This window comes from Sitophilus oryzae, unplaced genomic scaffold, assembly GCF_002938485.1.
Source record: "Sitophilus oryzae breed Bouriz unplaced genomic scaffold, Soryzae_2.0 scaffold_465_pilon_pilon, whole genome shotgun sequence".
Taxonomy (NCBI): domain Eukaryota; kingdom Metazoa; phylum Arthropoda; class Insecta; order Coleoptera; family Curculionidae; genus Sitophilus; species Sitophilus oryzae.
In genome coordinates, this window is record NW_022147046.1 from 2,588,872 (window position 1) to 2,601,503 (window position 12,632).

General features: G+C 32.7%; 2 protein-coding genes across 2 annotated transcripts in view; both read right to left on the reverse strand.

Moving 5' to 3' along the window:
- The window catches only part of LOC115885881 (JNK-interacting protein 1), a 35,911-nt gene that overhangs the window by 1,169 nt on the left and 22,110 nt on the right, over nt 1–12,632 (reverse strand). Inside the window, exons 5-9 of the mRNA XM_030904918.1 lie at nt 10,375–10,527; nt 4,242–4,342; nt 3,314–3,430; nt 3,082–3,245; nt 2,850–3,025 (exon numbers count right to left, since the gene is read on the reverse strand). Of these exons, the coding sequence (XP_030760778.1) occupies nt 2,850–3,025; nt 3,082–3,245; nt 3,314–3,430; nt 4,242–4,342; nt 10,375–10,527 (711 nt within the window). The remainder of the gene's footprint in view (nt 1–2,849; nt 3,026–3,081; nt 3,246–3,313; nt 3,431–4,241; nt 4,343–10,374; nt 10,528–12,632) is intronic.
- Nucleotides 6,080–8,719, reverse strand: LOC115885878. The gene is made up of 2 exons (XM_030904914.1): nt 8,484–8,719; nt 6,080–8,226 (listed from the first exon to the last, which is right to left on the reverse strand). Exon 2 carries the CDS (start codon nt 8,224–8,226, stop codon nt 6,331–6,333), a length of 1,896 nt encoding a protein of 631 aa, XP_030760774.1. The 5' UTR covers nt 8,484–8,719; the 3' UTR covers nt 6,080–6,330.

The following is a 12,632-nucleotide window of genomic DNA, read 5'->3' on the forward strand; positions in this document are numbered from 1 at the left end:
GTGCATATATGTTCATAGGGACTTTTTATTTTATTTTTATCTCTAGTATCACCCACCAAAGTTAGATACACTATTTCTTTGACACCCTGTATAATTAAGTTGACCCAGGTACATATATTTTTACACTAAGGTTGTGGTTTTTAAGGAAATTATTGTCTACTACATTTTAAATACCGTATGATAAAAAAAACAACGTACAGTTGGTTTAAAAATGACTATTGATGATATTTCACATATAATTTTACATATAAAATGACAGGAATCTTAATTTTAAGGACTGTCCTGAAGTCAAAACTATATTAGGTAGTTACTATAGATGGTCTGTATTTATTTTGCTATAAATATCGTAATCTTAAATCATACAGGGTGGTCGAAATTCTACCTAAACCTAACCAAACTTTCTAAAATATAAAATAATTTTTCTTCGTTATTTTAAATAGAAAGATTATTTTTATATTGAATTCTAAGAGAATTCAAAAATTAACATATTTTGTATTTAGAGTATTACAAAATTTTTAACCGTTTCTCAGATACTCGCGATATTATTTCATATGGCTTTCAATGGTAAAATACGAGAGAAAAATCACTGGGTCGGGCTTTGATAAAAATTTACTGTGGAATATGCATATGAAATATAAAACCGTGAATATCTGCGAAACCATTAAAAATTTTGAAATACTTTAAATACAAAAAATGTTCATCTCTCCAAAAAAATCCTTTATGGGTATTTCGCCACTGCACTGCAAGAAAAACTATTTTATTTTGTAGATTTTCTTGCAGTGCAGTGGCGAAATACCCATAAAGGATTTTTTTGGAGAGATGAATCCGCCACATAGGTATAGACATTTTTAAAAAATATACAGGGTCTTCCATTTAAAAAAATGAAGTTTATTTTATATTTTTGAAAGTTTGGCATATAATTTTGAACACCCTGTATGTTTTAAGATTCCGATATCTAAAGTAATTACCTAATATAGTTTTGATTTCCGGACAGTTCTTGTATTTTTAATATTTTTTTAAGAAAGGCTGAAAAATATACAGGGTGATTATTATAAGTCGGTCATGCTTTCGATAGGGAACGTTGATATGCTAGTATCGATCATGCTATGATAGGGAACGTCAAAATATTAATTTTGATATAGCACACTACGGGTCGGAAATGCCTCTTACGCAAAATACAGGGTGTTAAAGTTTTGAAAAATTAAAGATATTCTTTAATAGTTTTTAACAGTTGAAGGTATCGTTATAAAATTTTATTATAGGAGTCTGCCTAACAGAGACACTTTAAATGTAAAAAGAAGAGGTTTTAGTTTCAACCAGTGGCGTAGTAGCTGTGATACGCATCGGGTAATATTAAAAAAAAAATAGTACGTCATTGTAGAGTTTTTTTATTTACTCCGTTTATTTCCAAGAAAAAATGTCTCTTGCAACTTTCTTCTATCTAACACCATTTTGTCACAATTTAAAAATAAATATTTTTTTAACTACCTTAAAACTACGAATTTCATTATTAACAGTAAAAAAATTCTAGTTTAAATTTATAATTTTTAAAAAATTTATTAAGTTACCGAAGATGAAGGGAGCTAACGATGCACATGTGTTTCTGCCCTCTAGTTATAATAATTCGCTGTATTTAAGATTCTCATTAAAAAAATATATTTTTAAATTGTGACAAAATGGTATTAGATAGGAGAAAGTTACAAGCGACATTTTTTCTCGGAAATAAACCGAGTAAATAAAAAAACTCCGAAATTTTTATTTTTATCAGCGGCGTACTATTTTTTTTGAAAAAATGACCCGATGCGTATCACATCTACGCCACTGGTTGAAACTAAAACCTCTTCTTTTTACCAGAGTACGTAGATCGCCGAGTAGCGACAGAAACCGTAGGCTCTTTTGATGTGGTGGGACCAACTTTTCTTTCTCTCTCTTTTGACGTGTTTGACAGATAGACTACGTATTTAACTGCTCAACATATGAAGTGGTCCTATAAACATGGTATACACTGCTCACAATTTGAAGTGGAATTAATTATAAAGTTTTATACAAATCTTTTTTGTTTTGTTTTATCCTTATTTCCAAATTTGAATGTATAAAATATCTTACTGCTAATAAATAATTAAAAAAAACGATTCGTTGCCTGAGGTATACTTGAAATAAAGTATATAGAGATATTTGATAAATTGCAACAGTGGCAACTTCGCTTCTTCGTATGACAGATAACCTACTTATTTCGCGCAGCCGCAAAGAAAATTGAAAACGGGACTGTCGCTACTCGTCGGTTTAGGTACTCTGTTTTTACATTTAAAGTGTCTCTGTTAGCTAGATTCCTATAATGAAATATTATAACGATATCTTCAACTGTAAAAAACTATTAAAGAATATCTTTAACTTTTCAAAAACTTTAACACCCTGTATCTTGCGTAAGAGGCATTTCCGACCGTGTTCTATATCAAAATTAATATTTCGACATCCTCTATCATTCCTCGAAAGCATGACCGACTTACAGGAATCATCCTGTATACGTATATATTTATTTTTTTATTTATTTATCAATATCTCTGAAACTACTAAAATATATTTACTCATATCCTAGGATTATGTAAAGTGATCAGAAAGGAAGCCAAACATGAAATAATATACAGAGTGTTACGTGTACTTTAAAAAAATCATCTCGATTCACTCACACTTTTTAAAGCCATCCTATAGAAGTTAAAATATTTTCCTGAACGTTTTACCTTTTTTCCTTTACTTTAGGTATTATTATTAAACAAAATTCCCAATTTTTTTATTCTAGGAGCTACAGATGCCCGACGCACTATTGTCGGACCCTGTATATTGATATTTACCCAACAGCTTCCGCCACTGGTCTTGTAGAATCCTGGCCCTTAAATACGTGACAGGCGAACCTTTGAAGTGTCGGATGCTTGGTGATAAAGCCCAAATATCGGTGGTCTCTAGGGTGGAAAGCACAAAAACTGACATTTTTCAAGGAATAGAAGTAATCTATGCAGGGTTCGCTTTGCTGTAACACGAAATATTTGATATGAATTAGGAAGAATCTAATTAAAGCACATTTACGTTTCGTTTTCTCCTATCTACCATCCTCAGGCCCTGATCGGAAACCTCTAAAGTACAGGGTTGGACTTCTGGTTCCGCCCCTGTATTACCGATGACTCGTCTGACTGCTTGGCACACTACGGAAGTGCCCTTATGGGCTAGGGTCTCTACTGAGCCTATATAACCTAAAATTTTTAAATAAAGACACATAATTTTAGTTATTTTTAAAAGGGTAATGTAAATATTTATTTACCTAAGATATATCTTTCTCTTCTACCATGTTCAGTGGAAGAATCCCATTCGCTATAGTCGCAATCGACCGTATATGCCGAAGGAAAGATGCCCATTCTGCCGGTTCTCAAATTGACACCTTCATAGGAAAAGATATATATTTTACTATTATAAGAAGCAAATAATTATAGACTTCTACCTTCTACTCAACTTATACCAAAGTTATAAACCTTTTATTAGACTAAATCGTAAACTCAACCTTTCGAATGGAAGAAGATATACGTCAAACTATATTCCAATATCTACCTTTTGAGAGCCATCAGTTAACCCGTTAAGAAGTAAGTAGTCAGCGATGGCTATGAACTGAAGATCTCTGTCATTTTATATGGGAAATGTCATTGATCGTCATTTCCCAACCAACTGGGCACCATTCGGTTTTCTTCGATCATACGGTATATTATTTAGGGCGAGTCTTAAATAAATAAATGCAAATGTTTTTAGGGGTAGTATATTTTGACCCCAGAAACATGTTTTTTTTTTCGCAATTTTTTTTTTTGAAAATTTGGAATTTTTTAGAATTTTTTTTTGGTTTTTAGTTAAAAAAATATAAATTCTTGATAATATGGCAACATAGCTAGTACTTAGATTAAATATACAAGAAAGAAAATCCAGAAAAGATCCATTGGTTCTCAAAATTTAAGCAAAAAATATTTTTTTTGGAAATTTTCAAAGTAAAATAACTCGGTTATTTTGAACTTATTTAAAAAGAAGTATAAAAAGACTCAAAGTCTCGGTCTCAACTTATATATTAAATTAATCAGTGACACGTGTTTCGTTTTTTGAACTTATTTCTTTTATCGAGATCTACCAGCTTTCCAAACATGCACTTATTTAATACTCACCCTGTATAACAAATATTAACAAAATAATATTGTAACTATATTATTTACCTTCACACCACAAATCATCTGCTTCTTTCTGAACATATACAGGATCGCCTATTTCAAGTTCTATTTCGTCTTCGTGTCGTGGTAAAAATTTATGTAAAGCCCTAAAATAAAATATGATAAAATTATCAAAAAAGCACATAATCTAATAATTATAACTTAAAAAATAGGCATACTACGTACAGTACTGCGTATTTGTATTGTGCTTCAAAATTTGAACAAAAAAAATATATATATTTTTTAATTTTCAAAGTAGAATAACTCAGTTATTTTGGACTTATTTGAAAAAATCTAGCTAAGTTCATAAATTTCTTTCTTTTATATTTGAAATTTATTTTATTTCCCCCCTAAAAAATTAATCGCAAAAGCTAACTTTAAAATAGATCGAATGAGATTCTTGATTAAAATGTACAGTTAGTTTTGGTTCAAAGTTAATTTACATATACAGGGTGTCCCAGGCTGAGCGTGCATTAGAAGTTTCTAGAGAACTATTAAGCTCTGGATCCGAGATTTTTTGCACATCATTGTTTCACAATGAGATCTAACAATTAAAAATATTTTCAATATGGCGGCACTTCCGGGAATGCCGGAAGTTAATAGCAACTTTCTTATTTTAAATGGGTACCTTCATTTTTTATTACATACTTAAATTATCTGTAAAATTTTATGAATTTTGATACCAAACACTCTACATCTAACATTAACGGTTAAAAAAAAATTTTGGAGGAAATAAACTGCCTGTCAAAAAAATGTGTATAGCCTAAACGTCAAATTTTGTGATTACTACAGTCACTATCACATCAAGAGAAGACATGTGGATATCTATTTCAAAAATTAAATAGTTTGAATCAGGGGCGGGAAAGTGAAATAGCAAAAGCGGTTCCACCGTTTCCACGGAAATCTCAAATAAAATAGTTCCAGCCCTAGCCACTAGGTGGTAGTGCAATTAATTTTTAGGTTAAGAAGTTGCTACTAGTTATTGCCAGATGGCGTTAAATCAGAATTTTTTTTTGTAGTTTCCATAGTTTCCAACGGCCATTGTCATATTATTGTCAAATTCTCAAAAAATATTGTCGTTGTCATAGCGCCAATCATAATATTATCAGAGTACCTAAACCGACGAGTAGCGACAGTCCCGTTTTCAGTTTTCTTTGCGGCTGCGCGAAATAAGTAGGTTATCTGTCATACGAAGAAGCGAAGTTGCCACTGTTGCCATTTATCAAATATCTCTATATACTTTATTTCAAGTATACCTCAGGCAACGAATCGTTTTTATAATTATTTATTAGCAGTAAGATATTTTATACATTCAAATTTAGAAATAAGGATAAAACAAAACAAAAAAGATATGTATAAAACTTTATAATTAATTCCACTTCAAACTGTGAGAAGTGTATACCATGTTTATAGGACCACTTCATAAGTTGAGCAGTTAAATACATAGTCTATCTGTCAAACACGTCAAAAGAGAGAGAAAGAAAATTTGGTCCCACCACATCAAAAGAGCCGACGGTTTCTGTCGCTACTCGGCGATCTACGTACTCTGATATTATCAAATAAATGATTATCAAAACGTTTTTCAAACTATAATTTGTTATATGTGTTTTAATTAGACAATTCCTTTTGTTTGTGACCCTAAAAATATAATGTAAGTCTTTTATATTTGCCATCATTTAAGTACCTATTTATATTTACTCCATTTACAAAACTTTGGGCGTATTACGTTGGTCTTGTTTTATTATAATAAAGGATGCTTAAATATTTGACTTATAAATAAGAACTTTAAATAATAAATGATATTTCACATGTTTGGCTTTAATTTTATTTAATAATTGTAGGGGAAAGTGGGGTAAGTTGGCGATGTTAAGCAAAATATAGATTTTTTTATTTAAATTTTCAAGTTACGAGAGTGTTGTATTCTATTTTGATTAACACACACATTTTACTATAAAAAACACATATATTTAAAAATAAACAAATTATTTTAAACTGAACAAAACATGTTTTTTAATATACTGCAAATCTGTCATCTTACCCCCACTAAAGGGTAAGATGACTAACATAATGGGGTAAGTTGACTAACATAATGGATTTAGCAGTAATCACAAACGAACTCACTTACACCATTGTAGTTGCTGCAAGCTTCGTGCCACCAATACTGGCAATTGCTGCAACTAATCCAGTCCTCCACTGGGGGATCCTGGTATAATTCATCACAACCAGGGCAGAAAATAGATTCTTTAGTTTTCTTGGGAGGGGTCAGTGGCATTACTTTCTCTTTTTTGGAAGCAATTGTTGATTCTTTTAGCTTCTTAGGGATTTTTTGACTTTTTTTTTCTATAATTTTTCGTTTCTTTTCTTCTCTTTGTCTTATCTGATATTCCTTATCCTCCAACTGTTCTTTAATGGGTGTACTGGTTATTACACTAGCTGTCAACTTCTTCCTTTTACAATTTCCCCCCCTTTCGGCTTTTGGAAAAGGTCGAATTTTTTGAAGTGTCACTTCATTCAGTTTATTATCGGTTTGACTCGTTCCAGGAATTGGCTCATTTTCTTTATTTTCCGCCCTAAACAGATTTCTTTTTACTTGCGTTACTTTTTCGAAATGACGAGGTGTGCTTGAAACTATTTCACTTGTTGGGGAATTTGAAGTCATATTTATTGTTGATTTTTTCTCAATATCCTTTTGGGGTTTCACAAAATTTATTAGAGGAATATCATCATCAGATTCATTATCGGAATTTTGATAAACGGGTGGTTGATGCGGTGCCCTTTCAGTTGTTTCAGCCATTACAAAATCGTCGTCGCCAAATACAAAAGGGTCAAAAGGTTGAAGACCGCATTTTTTAAAGCCGTTCACAGCATTTGATACCGTTGCGGCCCTATTATATGCTTTTCCAAATAGCTGACAAATATGTTTGTCCCCAATTAGCTGCCCAGGGTGATTTACGAGATGATTGTCGCATTCTCGGCTAAAAAACGACTTCAGCGGGCCAAAAAATGATACATCAAGCGGTTGTAACCTGTGTGTTGTATGTGGTGGGAATCCAATCATGATTATCCCCTTTTGCCTACAATAGTTGATTGCAGGTAAAGATATGTGAGAAGAGTGATTGTCTACCATAAGAAGAACAGGGGTTTCCGGCGATGAATGAGCATATTTGGAAAAATGGTGTAAGTATTTAACAAAAATTTCAGTGCACATCCATCCATTTTTTTGTGCAGTGCCATCCGAACCTATTGGAGCACCATAGAGTAATTCTTCCTTCATACGAATGCGACCAAATATAAAATAAGGAGGGACATAGTTGCCAACTGCATTAACTGCGCACACAACAGTAGTATTTTTGCCTCGTTCGGCCGAAACAGCTTTAGCTACTCTTCTAGTCCCGACTGGACTTAAAACTTTTGGTAGTTTGCACGGAACAGACGACAGGCCACTTTCGTCGGCGTTGTAGATTCTGTCGGGACTAAATTTGTATTTTTCCAGAACTTCGCGTAGAATGTCAAAGAACTTTTGGACAGCGGGCTTGTTAAAAGACATTAAACGCGCAACTGAAGTGGCCTCAGCAGTTCTTAGACTTATTTTATTATCTTTAATGAAATTAGATAACCAATCCTTTCCTGCTAGTTTCCGTTCCTTGTTAAAACGATGTGTTATTCCTTGTTCTTCAGCAAAGTCATAGGCTAACTTCCTTAGTTGTATGGCTGTCAATCCAAAACCTCTTTTGTCGATCAAGGTAATATAATTTACTAGTGCCTGGCTCTGGTTTAAATTAAACGTAGTAGAATATCTCCCTCCATGCATCGGTAGTTGCAGATCATTTTTCATTTTTTTCACATACCTGCGCAGAGTCGGTTCTGGGATGTCGTATAGAGAAGCCACACCATTGCAAGATTTTCCATCTAATACTTCATGCACAGCCGCAATCATAGCATTTTCATCCCACGCACGTCTGTTTGTCTTTCTTTGGTATATTCGAGGCATCTAAAAAGAGCACAACATTTTACGAAATACTTATTTCTCCATTCGGAGCTGTAATAAATTAAATAATGGGGTAAAATGACGATCAGTAGGGTAAGATGACGAACTCGTCAACTTACCCGGGCCATCTTGCCCCTAGAGGTTATGTTTAATGTTCCATGAGAAAATATTTAATAAATAGCTTTGTTTATGCAAACTTTTTTAGCATAACATGCATATATACCTAGTTTTTTATATGTAATATTTTATTTCGGTCTTACCTTAATTTGGAACACTGTAAACCTTAAAAACACTGTACGAAAATGTTTACCGACACACGTGAAATCCACAAATCAGTTCTAACAGAAAAGCACGCCGTCCAAGCCTTTCCAAACTATTTGAGTTACTTCAGGGTACACTAACGAGATGGCGCTTCCTATGCGAATGGAAATATATTACGTTATAATGATTTTATCGACATTCGTCATTTTACCCGCTTCGTCAACTTACCCCACTTTCCCCTATAAATTATACTGTTAAATCTTATTTTTTACACATCACAACAATACTTTTTATTAGTATTGTTGAATTTGTGTAAAAAATAAGATTTAATAATCAAATTTAATTATTTTAGAGTAAAATTCAACAAAAACGCTCATTTAAAAAGCCCGCGCTTCGATCCATTTAAGACAAGCCCTACTCAATAGATGGCGCCACTTCTGTAGGACCATTTTTCAGTATGGCAGAGTCCATTCTTTTTCTAGCTAGGTATATTCTTTGGTTTGAATGTCATATAATATTGGCCGTAGCTGTCATTTTTCAAATGGAAACCCACTTTTTTATTTCACTAGTGAAAATATTTTTCAATTCATTTTTAATGTTTAAGTTATTTAAGATTTAGTTTTAAACCGTATATTTTTCTAGTTTTTAACCAGTAGCCTATGACTGTAAAAGTCAAGCGATGTAAAACTATATCTGGCCATGTCATATTCAATGAAACACGAGATATATTTTTATAAATATACTTTATAAAGTTTCAGCAGCAGTATATTATAAATTTCAGTGGCGGATCTAGGGAAAAATACGTCGTGGGCAAAGACAAAATTTGGCGCCCCCACAATTCAAAAAATGTGTTAACCCCCCTCTAACCTAACCTTACCCCCCGCCCCTTTTTTCGGCTATTTCATACTCTATGCTTAATCACAATGCTTAATATTCCCAAGTCAGTCAGTCTCTCCTATGTCATAGTTGAAGGCCTAAAATCTTTAATTAATTTAAGTTTACTAAACGATCGCTCACATGACATAGAAGTGATTGGCATGGTCACAAATATTCGCAGTTCGGTCTGCAAGTTCGGATAATTCGGAATTAAGCAATATTTTTCTAGCATTTTAAGAATATCTAAACAGGTAGCTGCCTCCAAGTTTGGAAGCAACAAGCTTGCGTGATTCTTGAAATTTTCCAGTTCAAGATATAGCTCTGTTGCATCCAAGTCGTTAGCATATTTAATTGCTAGATCTGCAGCATGTTTTTTTTTATTTCTTCTAGTGGTAATGATGTCGGTGACTTTCCAGAAAGGAAATAAAAATCTTCGACAACACGTTCCATAGCATTAAACCTCCAGGAAAATTGCTCATTTATTTTATCCAATGATTTGAAAATGTGAATCTTGAGTTGTTGTTCTTGGGTTAATGTACCAATTTGCTCATCAGCGTTTTCATCGAAAAATCTTTTTACTTTTCTTGTCCGTTTTTCTGGGAGAACAGGCTGAATATTGCTTGCCTCTGCAAGGATCTTTGCTTCTTTAAAGCAATCGTCGACTTTGTCTCTAAACTCAGCTAAGAAACTCTGTAATGAATTCAGCAATTTAGATGCCTCCGCGATCGAAAGCATTGGCATCTGCTAAGCAGTGTTTACATTTTCGATGTTCCTTTAAAAAAAATTCCCAAAATACTAAGAGGAGAATGTGTGCATGCGGTGCGTGATTAGAGTTTTTACCTATTGATTTCGGACACATTTTGGCGCCTCTGCGGCGCTCCTCGTGCCCTGCGTCGTGGGCAGGTGTCGACCTTGCCCACGCCTAGATCCGCCACTGTGAATTTAATAATTAACATTGCGCCAATAATTTAAAATATTCGTTACAGGAAATATATCTTATTATTTAAAAAATACCTGTGGCTTGCTTCTAACATCTCTACATCGTTATACATCATCCCTCCGACCATGGAAGGGCTGCTTCCCATCAAAGGAGACATAGATTTAGGTCCATCGGTACCAGTTGGGGAATGGGCAGTCGAGTGACCGCTATCTGCATCAGTAAGTAACCTGCAATTTTTTTACTGTTTAAAAAAATGTCTGCTTCGGTAGTAGATTTTTTAATGGGTTATTATGTTATTAATTGTCTAATATTAATAATACTTTTTAACAGCATGCCCAACAATTTTAAACAAATATTATAAACCTCCTTTTTTCCATTTTTCCTTTCAAGTTTCTCAGAAATTTTAATTCATGAAAAAAATAGACGAATTAGACTGATCATTGGGCGAAACAAAATTTTAAAGATACTCTCTGTAGATAAAATATACCATAATAAAATTATAAGTACTAAAATCTATATACATACAGAGTGTTTCAAAAAAACATGTGCCATCTCTCGTGGGGAGATTTCTCACGTAAAAATAAGATTTATTTTTCATATCAACATAGGTCCGATTCTGCTTTGTTTCGTATCTACAGGGTGTTAAAGTCTTAATAATCTTTCGATTTATTATAATTTTCTTCCAAGTACTTTTAGTGATTCGAATGAAATTTTGAGGGTTAAAGTTACTATAACTAAGTTCTACATATTTTAATGCTAAAAAAGTGTCGATAAATTTACCAGAGACGTGCATATGGGTTAACACTGAACTATTTTTCAAAAAAAAGATATGTGCGCTATTGACTTCTTACTTTTGAGATCAAAATTGTGTAGGCCGTTTAACGCCAATTAAAAGTTATTTCTTGATATTTTGTCGAATTCGGCCTCCTTGATGAGATAAACGCAATTTTATTAATTAAAATTAATAAAATTAAGATAAAATTACTAAATTATATATTTTACATAATTTATTATTAAATATTATTACTATTAGCCCAACCTACAGCAATTTCAAATAAAAAAATGGTTTTTAAGATAATTACAAAAAATCTAATTTTAAAAAGTCTAAAACTATGCATTTCCTGTAAGTCTAAAACTATGCATTTCCATAACCATATTTATAGGAACTTTTTTCATATTTTTTGATGAGAAATCAGTGAGTACTTATTTAAAACATTAGCAAGTTAACCCATAATTTTTATAAATAAATTATTAAAAAAAAGGTTGCTATTAGACTTATTGGATCAAAGCAAATTAATAAAATTGCGTTTATTTCATCAAGGAGGCCGAAATATCAAGAGACAATTTTTAATCGGCATTAAACTGCTTACACTATTTCGCCAGAGTACGTAGATCGCCGAGTAGCGACAGAAACCGTCGGCTCTTTTGATGTGGCGGGACCAAATTTTCTTTCTCTCTCTTTTGACGTGTTTGAGAGATAGACTACGTATTTAACTGCTCAACTTATGAAGTGGTCCTATAAACATGGTATACACTGCTCACAATTTGCATTGTGGAATTAATTATAAAGTTTTATACATATCTTTTTTGTTTTGTTTTATCCTTATTTCTAAATTTGAATGTATAAAATATCTTACTGCTAATAAATAATTAAAAAAACGATTCGTTGCCTAAGGTATACTTGAAATAAAGTATATAGAGATATTTGATAAATTGCAACAGTGGCAACTTCGCTTCTTCGTATGACAGATAACCTACTTATTTCGCGCAGCCGCAAAGAAAATTGAAAACGGGACTGTCGCTACTCGTCGGTTTAGGTACTCTGATTTCGCTAACAAGAGAAAAGGAAGTCAGTGGCGTACATGTTTTTTTAAATATTCCAGTGAGAATCAATATGCACGTCCCTGGTGAATATGTCGCATTTATAGTAACTTTTACCCACAAAATTTCATTCGAAACGGCTAAAAGTACTTAAACTCATTCGAAAAATTATTAAGGCTTTAATAACACACTATATCTACGATCAAAGCAGAATCGAACCTATGTTGATATGAAAAATTAATTTTATATTTACGTCAGGAATCTCGAGAGATGGCACATGTTTTTTGAAACACGACCCTGTATATTACAATAAGCATTTGTAAGTCATATTTATATCCTTTATATTAAGCATGCATAAGTCAATTTGTATTTTTCCCGCCAATGAAGAAATTTATTACAATTCAATTTTTTTTCCACGTTACGGTAAATAAATTTGTTATCGGCCCCAAGGGGCAAAACAAGAGTTTTTTTAGCTATCTTCTCAAGTTTAATATTTTTATCACTATGTTGC

Bases quoted from the DNA above. Each gene is read 5' to 3' on its own strand.
- LOC115885878 (XM_030904914.1), bottom strand. From the start codon at position 8,226: ATGCCTCGAATATACCAAAGAAAGACAAACAGACGTGCGTGGGATGAA.